The sequence below is a fragment of the Rousettus aegyptiacus genome, unplaced genomic scaffold (assembly GCF_014176215.1).
Source record: "Rousettus aegyptiacus isolate mRouAeg1 unplaced genomic scaffold, mRouAeg1.p scaffold_m13_p_2, whole genome shotgun sequence".
Taxonomy (NCBI): Eukaryota; Metazoa; Chordata; class Mammalia; order Chiroptera; family Pteropodidae; genus Rousettus; species Rousettus aegyptiacus.
In genome coordinates, this window is record NW_023416295.1 from 120,249,521 (window position 1) to 120,269,183 (window position 19,663).

Sequence of the window (19,663 nt, forward strand, 5' to 3'; positions counted from 1 at the left end):
AGGATGTAGATTGGAGATAGTTTAGGGGGCAATTACAGAAGCATGAGTGAGAAATGTCTGAATTTTGGTAGCCATAGTGGGCAGGAAAAGAAGGGAATAGATTTGCAAAATCAGTGAGGGTTTGTGGAGATGGTTGATGAAAGAAAAGTAAGTCTAGAAAGACTGCCAAGTTTATATCTTGGGCAGTCAGGTATATAGTGCTTGCTGCCTAAAGAAAGATAAGTTAACAGGTTCATTGGAAAGAGAATGAGTTTGGTTCAAACACATTAAGTCAAAAGGGAGATGTCTGGTAGACATCTGTCAATATAAACCTGGAGCTCAGAAGAAGGGTGAAAACTGGAGATAAAAATTGGGAGGTCACTGAAATGTAAGTGTAAATTGAAGTCATGGAAACAGATAAGCTACCCCAAGAATAGATCAGAAGAATGAAGAGCAGACCAGAAGTTGTTTCCTAGAAACATCAACATTTAAGGCAGAGTTTCTTAACTGCTTTTCAAGGCATAGACTCCTTTAAGAATGTGAGTGAAAGCTGAGATCCACTCTCCCCAGAAAAATAGTCATATACATATGAACACAAAAGCTATGAATTTTCTAAGGGTGCATGAGCCCACATTCATAACCCTTTGTAAGATGAGAGAGAAGCACACAAGTGTGATTAAAGAAAGGCTGTTCAGAGAAGGAAAAGGAAAACTCAAAGAGACTGTTGCTATGTATAGGTCAAAAAAGAAGAGGAAGAGAAATTGATTGTAATAAACCAGGGAATACAGGAGAGATTAAGATGAAAATGTGCTCAATGGATTTAACAACTCTGAGGTCATCAATGACCTTTTATGAAAACATTTTCATAGTAACGGGCAAAAGCCATACTGTAGTGAGCTAAAGACATAGGCAAGAAAACTGAGGCCATGAGTATAGGCTCCACTGGAAGCACTATAATGCCTGGGAGGAAGAGAGACAGCCTGGTAGATACAGCACTGGGTTCTTAACCTTTTCATCACATTAATATATATGAGGGAAGATGGCATTATTTATGGAGCCATTCTCAGAGGATATGAGAAGGAAGCAGGATTGAATGTGGATGTGGCCTATTGGTAAGTAGATGGAGAAGAAGTTTAGAGAATTCACATGTAGCAATCTTTGTTTTCTTTATGGATAAGATATTGTCATGAGTTGAATGAAGACAACAGGAACGGGGCAGAGGACTTTGGAGGAATCTATGGAATTGTGTGAGGATAAGGGAGAGACTAGTAATGTTTAAAATAATTGATCCGGAGTATTAAGAGGAAGTTGGCCACATAGATTCAGCCAGTTCTTAGATTATGGATTTTCATCATCATTGTCCTCCAGGAAATTGTTCAATTCTGCCTCAGTTTCTCTTTTTCCTTTTCGAAATAGCAAATATCTAGCGTTTCTTAGAAGACTAAAAAAGCTAATTGTGCTATATGTTCTAAGCAATGGCTTTTTCTTAAGTATAAAAAAATTTATGGTGATGACTATTATTTGAATCTTCTGCTAGTAAGACTTGTTCCTTAAATTTTGGACTTTGAAAATCTGTAACTATAAAGTACAGACTTATTTTTTTCTTTTTGGCTGTTAGGAACAGAACAACTTTCACTGGAGGCTGTCTTTTAACATAATATTCCAATATATGAAATTGCAATAATATGAACAAAGAAGTCAAATTAAGGCATATCTCATAATGTTTACCAAAAAAATTACCATTTTTTTGTAACAAAGTTAAAGAGAAAAGTCTGGTTTTTTTTGTTTTTATCAAAAAAAAGTAAGTTAATACTCCATGTGGATTCAATAAAAAAAAATACATCAAAGAATTTCAAGACACTAACTAAAGCTAAAGCTAAGACAAATATGACTTAATATTAAACCTTTTGAAAGCCATCACCGAGAATATCTCCTAACATTTCTAAGTCAGTTAAAAATTTTCACTTATTTTTTATAAATAGAATGAGATATGTACCCTTAGAGATAACTGTACATTACAAAGAACTCTTAAAGCAATGGAACTTTAATTTTGTCCCTTTTGAGCTACATATATGTGTTACCCAAACTCATTTGTACATTTAATAAATGTCATTCTATTTTTTTAAATGTAACGTGCTGAAATACACTGCCATGTGAGTTGCATGAAGGAGCAAGAATAAGAGAATGAGATGCTAATGAAGAATAAATGTACGATATGAGGTGTAAAAATAATTTCTCAGTTTTAAAATTATTATTAAAGAAATAGCTCTTAGCTATTCTTTTTTCCCCATGTAAGTGAACACCCAACAATTGCTTCTGAAGCTTTTAGAAAAGAAATATTCACATATAAAACTTGAGATGAAAAGAAAAAATAGAAAAAGTATTCCTTTTCCTTTTTCAGAGCTGAAATCTACTCCCATTTCCTCTAGAATACTTGCATTCATGCCACTGCTTTACCAGCCCTCTCATATTCCCTTAGTATCTAGGAGAAACTTATAGCTGTGCTCCCCAGATCCTCTTCTTGCTTCTTTTTCTATACCTTCTGTTTGGACTGTCCTGGTCTCCAAAGTGTTAGCTGTACCACTTGTAGTGAAGTGTTTTTCCCTTGGTACCTAACCTCACCCCACTCAATATTGCCCAACACATTCCTTCTTCTCTGTGCCCGATTTTTAGGCTGGCATTGACCTATAACTTTGTAAATGCTTGAATTAGGACAGGCTTACTATGAAGCGGAGGTACTTGTCCCAGAAGCCTTGAGGAATAATGAGGAATGAAACTTTCAGAAGCCCCACTGCTGCCTACATTGCTCTTTCCATGGAAAATTTTGGCCGACTGGTAAAAGCAGTGTGCTGAATGAAGACTGTATTTTGTTTAGAGCCTACTTTGTCTTTATAGTAATATTCCTTTTTTTCAGTCGTTATATAAGAACTTTAAAAAAAATTTCCATTCCCCAGAACTTTGCTTTTCTATTTCCTTGTGATCTCTCCCTCAGAATTTAAAAAGAAAAAAGAAAAAAAAATGTAGATTTGGATTTTATCTAATATAAACTAGCAACATAGCACTGTATTGCATTGCTTTTGTATCTTTAGGAATCTTCAAAGAGAGTGTGACTAGTCAGTGATTTGTCAGATATCCCAGTCTGTTTCTGGTTTGCATGAGCAATGGTGATTCCAAACCGTAGGAGGAAAAAAATGGAAACTGTCTTAGATATTTCAGATTTATGTGAAGCCAAGCTGTGTGATCTCCTGCCAGTTATAGTTTACAAAACTCTCGTGGTCCTGGATGTGTTTACTTGGACTTTAAGTTTTAATATTACCATTATATTCCAATAATTTCACTCCCTTAACCCAGCCCTCTGACCATGATCTAGTCTAGTATGTATAAAAATGATTACTAGAACAGATGAACTGGGCCAATTAAGATTCTCTCTTTAAGCGATGCTCACTTAAATGTCAGTTTAAGCCAAGACCAGTAAAATAATTAAATTACTACTCTAAAGGGGAAGGTACTTTTCCTTTTTGTTTCTGAAACAAGTTCTTAGAGCCAATTTCAAAAGAAGTCAGGAAAAAAAGTCATTGATATTTCACAGTTTCCTGGTGACATTACAATTATATATTATAATTTACAGAAGGCAAAATTTATATACATTTATACAATTTTATGAAACTTATAAACTTTGAAAATTATATAGATTACATATAATTACAATTATATGTAACTTATAGAAAGAGACAAAGTGGGAAATGTGAACCGAAAGAGCATTGGACAAAGTCGTGTTTCAGAACTGGACCTTGTTTATGCTATCTGCTTACATTCTTTTTGGGAGTCTCATTGCCAAGGTTTTGTCCCAGAACAAGCATAAAACAGTTACAAACTACACACAGGTTGGCTGGATATCAAACATCAATGTTCATTTGATTGCTCTTCCCGCCGCCCCCCCCCCCAATGTTCTCTATTCTCTATCTGTGGTGACTGGTCACACAGCAAAGTAAAAAAGAATCTCTTGACCCATAAAAGTAATTTAGCAATTGCCAAAACAGAAAAGCTGCTGCCTGTCAGTGGAATTAGAGGCTAATGCCATTTTACCACAAAAAATGTATTCTTGAATGTCCTGGCTTATGCATCTGGATGCTTCTCAGTAGATCATTCATTCATCTAGCAAATATTTATTAAATATCTTGCTTGTGCACAGTGCTAAGTGATTCTCTATTAGAGTGTTGGAGAAAAAATGAGGTCCCATCTTTAACTATAAAGAATTCAAACTGTATATGAGAATACATGACCTACACATGTGAAAAGTTTAATAATAATACATGGCAGTATATGTTTAAGGGCCAACCTGATTTAAACCCTCACAAGTCAGTGTAGGTGAAAACACTGGAATATAGGCATAGCTATAGCATGTTCACAGCAGGCCATTTGAGGACCCCCATTGCAGAGCAGTAAGAAATAAAGGAAATTTGGAGCCAGACTAGACACTTAACAGGTTAAAGGCCTTATTTTAGCATAAGGGGAGACAGGAAAGGTTTATAATGTGGCAAAAGCAATGTTTTAATTAAATATATTGTTTTATATTATGGCAGATATTTTAAAGAAGAAGGCAAGAAGGATATTTTAGAAAACGTTATAATAATGTCGACATGAGGAAGGCAGGAAATAGTGGGAATGAGAAGAAAGGACAGAATCAAAATACATTATAAAATGAGAAAGGGTAAGATTTTGGTGTCCAGCTATCAGGAGATGGAGTAGAGGCGAGAAACAATAACTCTGAAGTTCACTACCTTTGTTATTGGAAAAATGTTAATACTGTTGATAGATATAAATAAATCAGGTAGGGAAGCTGATTTGGGAAGATAATGAATTAGGCTCCATGCACACAAGCACAGCCAAGAAGCCTTGTTCATATTGAGCATCATTACCTGGAAGGAAATTGTTCCATCTGTGAGTTTGTGAACTTTATGACAGAATATAAAGAGAGAAGGGCTGAGGACTGAGTCTTAGCAAATTTTTACAATTATGAGTTAAGAGGAGAAAAGTTAATGAGGAAATGCAGGAAAATCAAGACATGAGAGGAGAATCAGCAGAGTGTCACAGAAGCCAAGGAAAACAAGTTTTGAGTTTGAAGGATGAAATTTTGCAGAGAGGTGACAAGAAGAATGCCAAAGAAGAATGTGAGCTCTGACAATTTTGAGCCTAGACATTCAGGCATCAGATTATTTTAGGCAATGGGCATGCTTATTCATTTTGTTTGGGACTTTAACATTGAACAATTTTCCTTTCTCAGTCATTTTAGTAGATTTCTTCTTGCCCTTTACATGCAGTGTAAGAGATATTTTATTTCCCTTTAGTAATTCTCCTACTCCATATCCTGCTAATCTGGACACACTTTTATGGTATGAAAATAGTAGGTTTTTGTGAGAATTAAATGAACAGTGACTAGAATATAGCAAACACTCAACAAAAAATTATTTTTAAAATTTCAAACCTTAAGGCATCTTTATGTTTTTTATCTCTAAACTCCCTGAAATTTTCATTAGGACAAACACAATACCTTTATTGCTTAGTGTTCTCCTATGAGCACTTAGGTCAGCATCAGGATACATGAAGTTAAAAGAGGTTTGAAAGCCTCTTTGAGAGCCTTCATGGTTTTATGAAGAACCTTTGATTCTTAACTCAGAGGTTCCTGTAATTATTGTACTTACTGGATTAAGTATACACCATAAACTCAGAACTTCAAAGGTAGAAAAGAAATACTGGATTTTCTCCATTCTTCCCAATGGTTAGTGCAATTCTCTGCTTTCTTTCTCCATGTCTACCCAAAAAAGAGTGCCAGAGTGAAGGCCTTATGATTTGTCTCATTTTGCTGTTTAAATGATATCTTCGTCATTTCTGGAAGAAACAACGCTGATATTCAGCCAAGTCTCTTAGAAGCAAGTTAAATGGCCTCCAGCACTCCTCTCTTGATAATATTGTGTGTCTTTTATACTTCTCCATGAAAAGAAAATTTACTGCATGGCAAACCAGGCCAGCAAGATTTTTTTTTTTCAGCAATTTAATTTAGAAGTGAATTATTCTCCTGAATAGACTCATTCTTTGTTTGACTACAAGGCAATCTTTCATGTGTTTCCTAAATAAGCACCCTACTTGCCTCTACCTGAGTTTCCACTAGTGTCATTTAATGAAACAAAATGTACTTTTTCCTAATAGAGGTTTCATGCTATTCAATATGCCACCTCCCTGTTACAATTCATGCCCTGAGTTCCTTTTATCTAAGTAATAAATCGACAATTTATGAAACTTGTTCCCAAACTTTAAAGCTAGCTCTCTGTTCTCATTGGCATAGAACTTAGGTTTTCTTTGCCCCCGAATAAGTTTTTCCAGTGGAGAGTTTTGGGAGTAAAAATATTTATTATGTTATAAATAAAGTAAAAACAGAAAGTCCTGTCTAGAAGTTAGAATATGACATTACAAATCAATCGCTTATTTCATCAGCTATTTTCTATGACTTTGAGGGAAATGTTAAGTTTTTAAGCTAGAAGAGGAATATGTTTTATCTCTACCTTATGGTGATGATTATTTACAGAAATGTTTATATAGTATTGGTGGTTTGGGTTGATCTCTTTATAATAACAAAGTGAAACTGAGAGAAGTTAGTCTCAAGATCAGAAACAAAGGGTCGGTCAATTTCTAAGTGGTTTTCAAGTTGGACTTTTTAATATAGCAATGAAAACAATACATGAACAAATCCATTTTTTTAAAAAAAATACCAACTATGAAGAAAATTACATATTTCAGAGATTCTAGAAACATTATAATTTTCAACAAGAAAGAAAAAAGGTTGACTCTGGCAACTGTCTTTTTCTGATAAGATCCAAGTAAGAAACTATTTTGACCATTCTTGACCTGTGATACAGTCTTAAAACTGCAGTAGAAAAACCATGTTTACTGATTCTCAAATAAATCAAAGGGAAATCCTAAAACCTTAATAGTGTGAAATTTGTTATTGATGAGATCGGAATATTGGCTGTCCAGAGAAGTCTATTAAGCCTAGATGCATCATGTTGGGCTGTCATGCCAGCGCTAATTACAAACTCTCATATTGAATACAATGCTTTAGTGCTTCTCAGCCCTCTTTACATGGTCATACCAAAAAGTAACAACAGGAGACTCAAATGCTCCAGAAGTTGTATCTGGACTCTGAGTGAAATTCGTTCAGTTCTACATTCTTTGAACATCATCAAAAGTTTTTGGAAGAAACATTCAGAAGTTACTTTAATATCGAGAGTTGTTTTCTTGAAGCACACTTTTAAGGAGACACACAAGGGTTTTAAATGAAATTGTTACACTAGCACAGCCAATGATTGTCATCAGTCACTGAGAACTGAAAGCAGAATACAGGATTAATGTTTATTTTTAAATAAATGTATTCAAGTATAAAAGCTATGGAACCACATTTAGAAAATTTGGAAAAGAGAGAACAGTAAGAAAATGAGTTACCATCAATTCTACAAAATCATTATTTAACATTGGTGCCTAGTTTTTTATCCTTTTTCTTACTAATACAAAAAAAATTTTTTTAAACTGAAATTATACTCATTTTTATAAATGTAATTTTTAAATATACCACCCATTTAAACATAGATTTAATTTATAATGTGATAAAGCTCAAAGATATAATTACGGAGCATTAAGTGATAACTTATTAGAGGGCATTGGAAGTAATATAGCCACTGAAATGTTTTATTTTCAAAGTATTTGCACTCTATTCACTCAATTCTTTTCCATCGTTATTTGTACTTTTAATACAAATATTTAGAATAAGTCTTGGCACACATGAGGCACATGTTATGTATTACACGCATGTTTGTTGTATCATTGTTGCTAGTTGCTATTACTGTACTTGGTAATATAAATAACCCAAAAGTTATTAATTATAAGCACATCCAGCACTCAATCTTTTCACAGTGCCCACTAAAATATGTTTTGGAACAAAATGTTAAATGGTATTACCTAGTAAAGCGTAGAGAGAAGTGCAGCTGAGAGAAGTCATTTAAAACACCAAGATTCATGAAAAGCTATCTATATAGTTTAGTCCACCTTTAATCGTCATTGGTTTTCCTTAAGGGACAGAAATTAGGTTCTCTTTTCCTAAGGAATTCATTCCAAATTGAATTACCTTTCCTGACAACACTCCTTTCATCATATTTCTTGCAATCTTCTGCTTTACCTCAGGGTAAGAATTGACTATCTTGTGACCCTTGACCTTCACAGCCCTCCTAGTGAATAAATTTAATAAAACTAATTCACAAAACTATGTTACTCTCCTAGAGAACCCTTCACAGTTGTTTTCTGGAACCACTGCCACAACTCAGAGAAGGGGCTGTAGTGGGAATTTGGTCAATGAAGGTACTTTTGGCCTAGTGAAACCAGGAAGTACTTTCCGATTCACTGCAAGTGGAGACAATGTCCCTATAACAGCTGAGATCATGCTTTTGCGTTATCATCCTCATGTGAAGTCTTTAAAGTTTAATATATTTGATAATGTCATTTAAAGCAAAAAGTCGTGTGAATGTTACTGTGTTATCTCTTAATATTGCCTGTGCTGGAAAACAACTTTTATACTACATATAAGAAAAGCCATATTCTTTTTTTAACTTCATCCCAGCCCATGTTTATGTAATCGATTTAATTAATTAACCCATTCAAATTCTGGTCATCTCCACAGAGATAACTGCAGAACCAGTCAACTTTAATTCTCATTTTAGTATCTGTGCTATTTATTTATTGTTTTCTATTCCTAAGTAAGAACACATTGTTTCCATTCTAAATTTTTTTTTGGTCTTAAGTACATCTATTTTTATGATACATATATTTATTAAGAGCAGGGGCTAATATTCAGTCTCAAAATGGCTTCTCCTTTATGTCCTTAATTATACGACTTCTGTTCAGCTAGTCTTCAGATGGTTCTCCAGATTGGCTATTTGATAATTTAGTTGTAACATTAATATGGTCACGGAAGAGGGAGAGCATAATATTTACCTACGCCACCAAACTCCCATTCCCAACTCTTTTTTAATAATCCAGTTAGTTGAGAACCAGTTAAGAATCAAAGCTAAAGCTCCACAGTGAGATTACGCATCATTACTTTCAGTATTTCATGGCCTTTCAAGTAGCAGGGGCCATTTTCTCAACCAGACTTAGTTGACCAAATGTTTTATGGTTTGTTGTCATATTACGGTGGCGAATTTTGCATTTTTAGGCTTTTCTTTCCATAATTAAATTGAGACCTTAAATATAAACCTTTCAAAGGGAATAAGACTGACAAATAAATGTTAACAGCAAGATCATTACATTTTGGACTTGAATATCTTCTTTTATTCATAGATTGCTGCTTTAATTATTTCCTATTTATTACAGCTTTCCAAATTCTGATCAAAAGTCTCACTTCAGATTTGAAAAGGATTAAAGAATTACCCAAAAAGCTGAGATGGATTTTCTAAGAGTTAGTTGATTGTTTTGCCTCACTAATTTCCTGAAGTACATTTTTTTCTGAATTCTTTTAAGAGACAGCAACTCAGTAATAACCTTTAAACTAAAAGGCTACCTACCTTGTGGATGTTTTGGATAAATATTATTAATGTTTGTAAAGGATCACTTTTCTCCAAACAGAGAGTCTAATTCTAGAGCTCTAAGACCCAGAAGGGTGAGTTACGCCAGCACAGTATTGTAAACGTGTGCTCCAGAGTTTAGTTCCTGTAGTGAAAAATATCACTCTCCTATCAAAGGGATGATGAGTTTCCATGGTACCGATTGTCAATGCCTTTTGTTGTAGGCAGAATACTTCTATGAATTCCTGTCCTTGCGCTCGCTGGATAAAGGCATCATGGCAGATCCAACGGTCAATGTCCCTCTGCTGGGAACAGTGCCTCACAAAGCATCAGGTGGGTGACCTTTGCCTCAAAGAAAGCTTCACACTTAAAATGTAGTGATGTTGGGAATAATATTTAAGATCCAGATATCACCCATTAGAGGGATTATGGAGTATTTTTCTGAAGAGATTGCTTGATTTTAGGGCAGTTCAGTTGTTATGTCATTTCGGCAAAAAATCAGGATGGAAATGAAGAAATGGCAGTTTTATAATTTCCTAAACTCTAGGTAGTCCCAGTTCATATAATTACAGACTTGAAAAAAGGCAGATAGTCACTAGGTGAGATACGTCTGGCCAGTGGAGTATGGATTAAGGTAATGCACATAAATGTGGCAAAGATGCAAAGTGATTCGGGGCAAATGGGATGAGACAAGAAAAGCTTCTTAAAAATGAGCATTGTACAGTAGTCTCCCTTATCTGCGGTTTGACTTTTCTCAGTTTCAGTTACCCTTGAACAACGGTCTGAAAACATTAAACTGAAAATTCCATAAATAAACAATTCATAAATTTTAAAAATCGTGCACTGTTCTGAGTAGCATGATGAAATCTCTCACTGTCCCCTCTGTCCAGCCAGGGATGTACTCATCCTTCCATCCACTGTGTTCACGCTGTATATGCTTTCTACCCATCTTGGCTATCAGATTGTATTACCACAGTGCTTATGTTCAAGTAACCCTTATTTTATTTAATAATAGCCCTAAAACGCAAGAGTAGTAATGACGGCAGTTCAGATATGCCAAACCGAAGCCATAAAGTGCTTCCTTTAAGTGAAAAGCTGAATACAGTGCCTGAAGATATTTTGAGAAACCACATTTACATAACTTTTATTACAGTATGTTATTATAGTTATTCTATTTTACTGTAGTTACTGTTGTTACATTCTTCCTGTGCCTAATTTATAAATTAAAATTTATCATAGGTGTATATAGGAAAAAACATAGTATATATAGGGTTTGGTACTGTCTGCAGTTTCAGGCATCCACTGGGGGTCTTGGAACATATCCCTCACAGTTAAGATAAATTAAATAGGAATTTTCCACTTGAAAAAGTGGAAGAAAAGGGTTTCATTTTTCAGATCTAACCATTTTTCTTTATTAAGAAAATAATAATACGTGATATTTAGTTAGAACTTTTCAGTTTACAAAGCGCACTTCATGCATTATCTAACTTGAGTTCTAGGAGGGAGTCAAGGCCAGAATTACAGCTCCATTTTACAAATTAGAAAATTAATGTTTCCGAGGTTTAACCGTCTTTCTCAAAGTCATATATTTGTAATAAGCAACAGAGCTGAGACTAGAGCCCAGGTTTTATGACTTTTAGAAAAATAGAGATTACTTATGTTAACATGTTTAAATATTTCCATCTAGTCTTTTTTTATGAACATACATTTTTTTCATTATCGCGGTAAAATTATATATTTCATTTTGCATCATGAATTTTTTTGCTTTTAACATTTTAACGTCAGCATTTTCTGGTGTCACAGATTTTTCCAAAAGTTGTTTTTAATGACCTTATAATATTCCATTTATGAGCATACCATAATTTATTTACCCATTCCTTTATTGTGTGTAACTTACATTGTTTTCAGGGTTTGAATCTAGAAATATCACAATACACATCTTTTTAAGTAATATATGGCCACTGAGTAGGAGACCTGTTTGTCTTATTCACCACAACTACTAACACAGGGCCCAGCACAGAGCAGGCATTCAGAACACACTTGTTGATCAATGTGTATACCAGAATATTGGGTGCTCATCTCATTATTTTGGTAAAATAGATTCTTAGAAGAAGAATTATTATGTCAAAGGACATGAACTATGAACTTCTAAAAAAGCTCTTAGAACAAATTGCCAAAATGCTAATTACTTTCCATAAAGCTTGCATCTGTTTGTACCCTGGCTAGCACTGTGGGAGAGTGCCTGGCTTACTATAGCCTCACCAATATGGGTTATTAATCATGTTAACTATTTTATTGACTTAAAAAGTGAAAAGTGGTTTTCTCAGTGTTCTTTTAATTTGATTTTTTAAAATTCCTATTGAGGTAGAACATTTTCTTGTATCTATTAGACAATGTAAAATGTCTGTGTACCATGCTCATTTTTACATTGAAATAATAGTGTCATTGATTTGCAAAGCTCACTACACATTAAGTATATTTAGCCTTTTTGCATTTTTTTCAATTTATGATTTGTATTATTTTTTGAGGGGGTGGAATTTGCTAGGGCTTTAAAATTCTATGTGGTCAAAAGTATCTTATTTTTTGTGATTTTTTTTCTTATTCCTTTTATTCTTGGAAATTAATTCCTATTTCGGAAAGCAGTTAGGTGGTAATTTGTACATGTCTCTAGTGTTTTCTAAAATTTTATTTTGGCAACAACATGAAGTTGGGGTCTAACCCGGATTATTTTCCTGAGTCATCAACTTTTCTAATGTGAGAGATTGAATTGATTCAAATGTGCTCTTTATTTCATATTAACTTATCCTGTACGATGGGTTTGTTTTAGAACTTAACGTTTGTTCTAATACTGTAATATCTGTCACTTTATAATATTTTTTAAATAACTGAGAGCATAACCTTGTCTCTTTTGTAAAAAAAAAAAAATTAGTCTTAGTCTACTAGAGGGATGTTAGAAGAATTTTGTCAGATGTCAAATGAAAATCTCATTAGGAGCTAATTTAAATCTATGAAACAACCCTTACAAAGTCCATTTTCCAATGGATCTATATTGGCACATCCTGGCACTATAAGAGTTGGTGACTAAATAAGTACAGAGCTTTTCTAATTTCCTGGAATAAGTGCCAGCGTGGATGCAGAGAGAAAGAGTGAACGTGAATTTCTCCTGGGTCATCTCAGGGCTTCAGGTATGACTAGCAGCCCTCCCAGAGGATCTGATTCCAATCTAGATGGGTGTGAGGTTCTAGGAAGCTCATGTGAATTATGAGGTGTGGGGTTCTGGAGATTCATTCGCCTGTGATTGGTAGCCACAAGGATATGGATATATCAAATCCGTAGACATAGATATTCCATTTCTACTCAGATGGCGTTGCTGATTCTACGACATCATGGAGACAAGACACTCGGACACCAAGTTCTTGGAATAATGCCTTGTCACATGTCTCATGTCATGTTCCTTTATAATCAAAGATAATTTTCTATAAAATCTTTCTTGATCAAATACTTCCTTTTTTAAAAAGAATCAGGAATAAAACAAATATATAACATGTCTTTCAATTTCCATTTTATAGTTTTGAATTTTTTGCTTTTTCTGATTTTTAAAGGAATATATGCTCATCATACCCCATTAAAATGCATAATTAAGCCAATTACACAGTTATACCTACTCAACTTACAATAAGTCTTGAATTTTTGGATTTCAAATTTAATGCTTGTATCTTAAATCTTCCCAGCTTTATTCACTTTTTGTGTGTAGTAAACAGTACGTACTGAAATTCTACCTTTTAGGATATTGAAATAATAAGATTTCGAACATATGATATGGGAATATTTTAATAGATCATATTTAGATACATCATTTTCTAATAAATTTCTAAATTATTTTCTAATAATTGACTCTTTATAAGTAATAAAATTTAGAGAAAAGAAATGAATGATGCTTTAAGCTAGGTGACGTGAAAAAAAATAAGCCTTCTGAGACCAAGTGACTTATGCATGTGCACATGCACACACACACACACACGCAGAGATACACACACTACATGTACAACTCCACCTGCATACACGTAGGTTTTTGGAGGCAGATGTAGGATTTGTTTACAAAAAAAATTCAGGCTCAAGAAGTTAATGGGAATTTTAGCCCATTGCAAGGCAGTTATTCATTAGCCTCATTAGTTCAGTTCCTGTAGTAGGAGCAGTGAAGGTACCTTGAATTATTAAAAAGTAACCAAATCAGTGTGTCTTTGCTCCTAAGCATCCAGGTAGTGTTTATTATTCTACTGGTCTATTTTATACCCCCAAGCTGCTAAACTGTTCTTTCATCCCACAGGCTCCTATATGTCTAAACATTGCATGAAAAAGAAAACTCTTGATCTTTAACAGTTCTGAAGTGCCTGCCTTCTGGCATCTAAAGAGGATAAAAACAGGAAATACAAACTGCAGGGTGGTTCAGTAAAATTACCAAGTTGAATAACAAAAAACATAGTTTCCATAAAGCCAAGGCTTTGCCTCCGAACACTCTGTCTCAGTCATACCAGGAAACCAACAGAGCAGTGGTGTTTCTCAACCAATACTTTCAGGAATCCAGTGTCTAGAAACTTTTAAATAGGTACTAATGCTGGAAGGACCATCTTCTTGGGGGCCCAGTCCTTAGCATAAAGTAAAGCCCAGAGTAAGTGCTCAGTAAGTATTTGCTGGGACAATGAATGGCTGTCAGCACAGCTTGGAGTACTGATGACTGTTTGTGTAGGATGATTTATAATCCTGTGGCAGTTTATAATCTCATGGTGTTGAGGGTGAGCTCTCACCTGCCTTTGTCACGTCTTCCCTTGTGAGGGCAGTGGCTTGTGTGACTATAGAGTGAAACCATATGAATACTATGCCCCCCTCAGTGAGGAAGAGGCATTTAATCAGAATATGTTTATTGTTTACTTTTATACAAGAGTTCATTTGTATGCAGTCAATTGCACATCAGTGTGTACTTGAATGCCATGTGAGTTATGTTCAATCTGCTTTAGCTTTTCTCAGTTGTTTTAACTTACCTTGGTTTCAATTATGTAACCTCGAGTACTCTGAATTTTACAGCATCTGGCCTAATTTCATCTAGCTTTTGGTAAAAGTGGCTCTCTCCTCATATGCTTATTGTTACAAAAGCACGAAATAACTTTCCAATTTTGATTATGACTTGGAAACAGAGAGCTGATGCCTTTTCTGCCTCTGGTGTCTCTTATTCTTTGTGTATGTTTTTCTGAGTGTACATTGTTAATATTTTTATTTTCTGTATCTCTCACTGTCTATGATGAGTTTTTGTCTCTTTCTGTATATGTGAGTATGCACGTGTATATGTGCAAGTGAGTGCCTGTGTGTATAAAGGTATATGGGTGTGTTTCTTATAAGGTATATCTTTGTACTGTCAGTGCTTAGTTTTCAACAGAAGATATACTAGGTGCTGAGATTACAAAAACAAATAAGATAGTCTTTGCCTTTGAAAATCTCCTCCTTAGCGAATGATGCAGAATCATAATTAAAACATTATATCATAATGCAATCATATAGAGAGGTGTTTGTGAAGTATATAAGTGAAATGATTTAGGCAGGGGGTTTCAGGAAAGGCTACAGAGAGCAAGTGCTGTTTAAGGTTGGTCTTGAAAAGTGAGTGGGAGGACACTAGACAGAAAAGAGGAGAAAGAACACTCCAAGCAGGAGGATAGGAGTGCAGTCTGGGCACTGTGGACATGCGCCACATGTCTGGGAACTGGAAGGAATCCAGTCTGAGTAGAGCACACCTTTCACCAAAGTAAATTACTGAAGATGAGGCTAACATATACACCACTCACAAAAATGAACTCAAAATGGATTAAAAACTTAAAAGTGCAACCTGAAACCATGGCACTCCTAGAAGAAAACACAGGAATAATGCTCCTTGACATAGGTCTTGGTAATGATTTTTTGGATATGACACCAAAAGCACAAGCAATAACATAAAAAATAAGTGGGGCTACATCAAACTAAAACGCTTTCATACAGCAAAAGAAACCACCAATGAAATGAAAAGAAAACCTATGGAATGGAGAAAAATATTTGCAAACCATATATCTGATAAGGGGTTAATACCCAAAATATATAAAGAACTCATACAATTCAATAGCAAATAGAAAGTAATTTTTAAATGGGGAAAGAACCTGAGTAGACCTTTCTCCAAAGAAGATATATGAAAGGCCAAAAGATACTGGAAAAGATGCTCAACATCACTAGTCATTAGGTAAATGCCTGTCAGAATTAATGTGACAAAAAGACAAGAGATAACATATGCTGGTATGGATGTGGAGAAAAGGGAACATTTGTGCATTGTTAGTGGGAATGTAAATTGATTCAGCCACAATGAAAACAGTATGGCGGTCCCTCAAAAGATTAAAAATAGAACTACCATATGATCCCACAATTTGACTCCTGGGAATATATCCAAAGGAAATGAAAACATTAACTAAAAAAGATATGTGCACCCCTGTATTTACTGCAGCATTATTTACAATAGCCAAGCCACAGAAACAACCTAAGTATCCATAAATGAATGAATGGATATTTTTCTAGATTTTTAAATAATTAAAATATTTTACTATCACAAAATGTCTTCAAAATAAATCACTGAAACATAAGTACCAAAAAGGGTGGGGGTTTTTATTTGTCATTTTCACTAAAGTATCCTCAGTGTTTAGAAAAGTGACCAGCATAATAAATACTCAATAAATATTTATTGAATAGATGAATTCTTTGTATTTTGACTCGAATTTGTATTTAAACATTTAGGGGGGAAAATTTATCTTGAAAGCCCTTAAAGAAAGTTACTTATAGTGTATTTTCCTCATTGAACTTTCTATTGGATTTTGCATCTTTGTTTTTCTTCCCTGGGATTGTTTCGAGCCATATTTTTTAGAACCACAGGTTTGAGTAGAGGCCATGTTAACAAATAACACACTTTTATGTGAGCAGCCCAAACCCTCTAGAAGTTGTTCCTGATGACTGGAGTATGTGGACATGTAGTAATAATTTAACCAGATTTGTAAATGGTTTGCTTTTACCACATCTGAAAATATGGACGAAATAGAAGTTGTTCTTAACTAAATTTCCCATACATATAATAAGACAGTTTTTGATATTTAACATTCAAGATATGTTTTAAAATTTGACAATGCTGATAAACAAATGAATTTACGTACAAACAGCTTCTCTTTTATACCAAGATTCCAAAAGCAAAAATAAAACTAAAGTGCCATTTTAAAAAGAATTAGATGGGCTGCAAAGTAGAGGCTGAATAAGGTCCAGGAAAATAATAGTTAGGATGATGACATGTGGTGAGAAAGATTCTAAAAGTTCTACTTTTAAGTATCCTTTCAATTCTTTCATCTTTTTATACCTCAGGGCAGTTATTGGCCTACGATGCAGAAGAGTCATGAGAAAGATAAATAAAATTTTATAACTAAACAAAGTGAAAATATATTGGAAGAGTTGACAAGTGAAAGAAAGTATTTGTCAGTACCTCTGCTTTCTTCTGTAATGGAAATCCCCACGATGGATTTTTATGTTTTCTAAAGTGTCATTTTCGTACACAAGATTCATTAATCTTGTCTCCGGCCATGCCACCCTGAACACATCCAATTCCATCTGATCCCGGCAGCTAAGCAGAGTTAGGCCTGGTTAGTACTTGGATGGAAGACCACCAAGGAAGACCAGGTGCTGGAGGCGTAATTCATTCATCTTACTTATGATTTTACTGTGGAACTTTAGACACAATTTTGGTTTTTTCTTTCTTTTTACTTCTGTTAAAATGTCGGTATATCCTTTTCATAATTTAGTTGATTATTTGCCATGCTCACATCTTAAGGTTCAGGAGAACTAGAAATATGTGTTATTTTGAAAATGGCACAGTAGTGAACACTGACGATGCCAAGACTTTGAGAGGGGTTGTTGGTTGCCAAACACGTTAAGAAGACTTCATAGCTCATGTGCAATGCCTTATGGAAAAGAGCAGACTGATTTTCAGCTCATGTTGTTCTTATAAGCCTGGGGGAAGGGTTAATAAAAACTCTAATAGGAAAGGATTTTTCTTGGCTTGGTATGATTTTCCCAAACTTGGCGATAACCACAACTTGCCAGACAGAAACAAAACAAAATTTTATATATATACCTATTAACAATATTGCTTCTTGTTTATGAGGATGATCTAAAGTCTAGTGGCTCAGCTAGACCAGTCTTCCCCAGTGGATATGTTATGATAATATAGTGGATTTTAAAAATGTATATAATCAGTCTCTTAGCCAATGACTTGAGACAGTTTCCACCCATTGACTTGTAGGTATCCCACACTTGGTGGGCTTGTCCTCTCTGTGCAGCAACATTGTTGGCTCCCACTCTTTGCTTAGTCACCACCTACACACCCTAAGTGATCATCAGACACACAAAAACAAAGTGTTTCCTTTTCAGGAACTTAAGCCATTTAGATAAAAGCCTATCATGAGATTATTTCATCATACCAAACTCTCTTCTAGATCCCCTAGATATGGACACTTCTAAATATTAACAAATAGCCTGGGAAATATTAACTTCATTAACTCAGTCCAATGACTGGAGTAGTCTGAGTTATAGAATATTTCCAAAGAAGATATTTTGTCACTTTCAAGCACAGAGTAAAAATAAACTAGTGGGGCATTGCTTATAGGGCTTCATTTAATGGATTCTAAAATGTTGATTTTTAGCTATTTGTTTTTTGATTATATAGAGGCTGGTGAAGGTGCCCACAAATTTTCTTCCCTTGATTAATCAATCTATGATTTTTTGTACCTTTAGTTTTTAGACAAAAGCTTTTTAAGATCATTTAACCCCAGACTCCCAACAAAATATTCCCAGTTCCATGATAGCGGGTACAAATTAATGAGGGTCATTCATTCTCCACCCAGCATGATGTACAAGTTCTGTGGAGAATACCTGGGTGATCAAATACACTGCCTACTCCAAGGGAGATACAAGAATTTCAGATAATGAAATATGAATGTTGTTGCTCTGTTCTTTGTCTCGCTTACCAAGATTTCTGTAAAACTCGAATCAACTAGATAAACTTTCTCCATACTTTCTTTTCTTTAGTTGTTCAAGTTGGTTTCCCATGTCTTGGAAAACAGGACGGAGTGGCAGCATTTGAAGTCAATGTGATTGTAATGAATTCTGAAGGCAATACCATCCTACAGACACCTCAAAATGCTATCTTCTTTAAAACATGTCAACAAGGTAATCATTCTTGCTCCGGGTTCTCATAGCAAGGTTGGCAGTTATTACCACAACTGCCACCTGTCAAGGCAACACTACCCATCTCCACTGCCCAAACCTTGTGCTGCTGACTTCCACAGAGGACAGGGAGCCACCATCTCTGCCAGACAAAGGCACCTCATCACCATGCCCTGGATGCCCATTCAAGCATGAAGGCCTGGCTCCTTTCCCATCCTGATACAGACTTTTCCAGCACAAAATTTAAGCTCTAGAGGCTTTCAGTGCTCTAAAGATATGCTGAAAGGTCATTCCCCCCTCTGAAAATGAATACTGAGGGTACTATCAGTCATCCTATTTCAGTATGAATTTAAGGAGCTACAGTAGATTCATAAGTGGAGATGAAAGGAGAATAAAGCTTGCTTTGTCTTCTTTCATGAGCCCACTACTGTTGGAAGTTAGATTGAGAGATGCAAAATTTTACTTTGAAGAAGACTTAGTAAAATACAAGTGGTATAGGAGAAAGTGGGAGAAGTATTGACTTTTAATAAATTATGATCATTGATGCACTGGGGTAAAAATGACCACTAACCTCTTCATGCTTGCTGTAATTCACCAACCATGATTTCAAAGGTGTTTATATAACCATGTTTCTCTTTGGTGAAGCTGAATGCCCAGGAGGATGCCGAAATGGAGGTTTTTGTAATGAAAGACACCTCTGTGAGTGTCCTGATGGATTCTACGGACCTCACTGTGAGAAAGGTAAAGAACAGAGAGAGCCAGATGCCCTTGCTTGCTTCCTAATAAATGGAGCCGCACCTGTG

General features: G+C 35.0%; 1 protein-coding gene and 1 pseudogene across 1 annotated transcript in view; both read left to right on the forward strand.

Moving 5' to 3' along the window:
* Positions 1 to 19,663, forward strand: part of WIF1 (WNT inhibitory factor 1) — a 59,892-nt gene that overhangs the window by 25,407 nt on the left and 14,822 nt on the right. Inside the window, exons 3-5 of the mRNA XM_016139911.2 lie at positions 9,812 to 9,920; positions 18,723 to 18,863; positions 19,506 to 19,601. Of these exons, the coding sequence (XP_015995397.1) occupies positions 9,812 to 9,920; positions 18,723 to 18,863; positions 19,506 to 19,601 (346 nt within the window). The remainder of the gene's footprint in view (positions 1 to 9,811; positions 9,921 to 18,722; positions 18,864 to 19,505; positions 19,602 to 19,663) is intronic.
* Positions 17,209 to 17,327, forward strand: LOC118614888 (annotated as a pseudogene).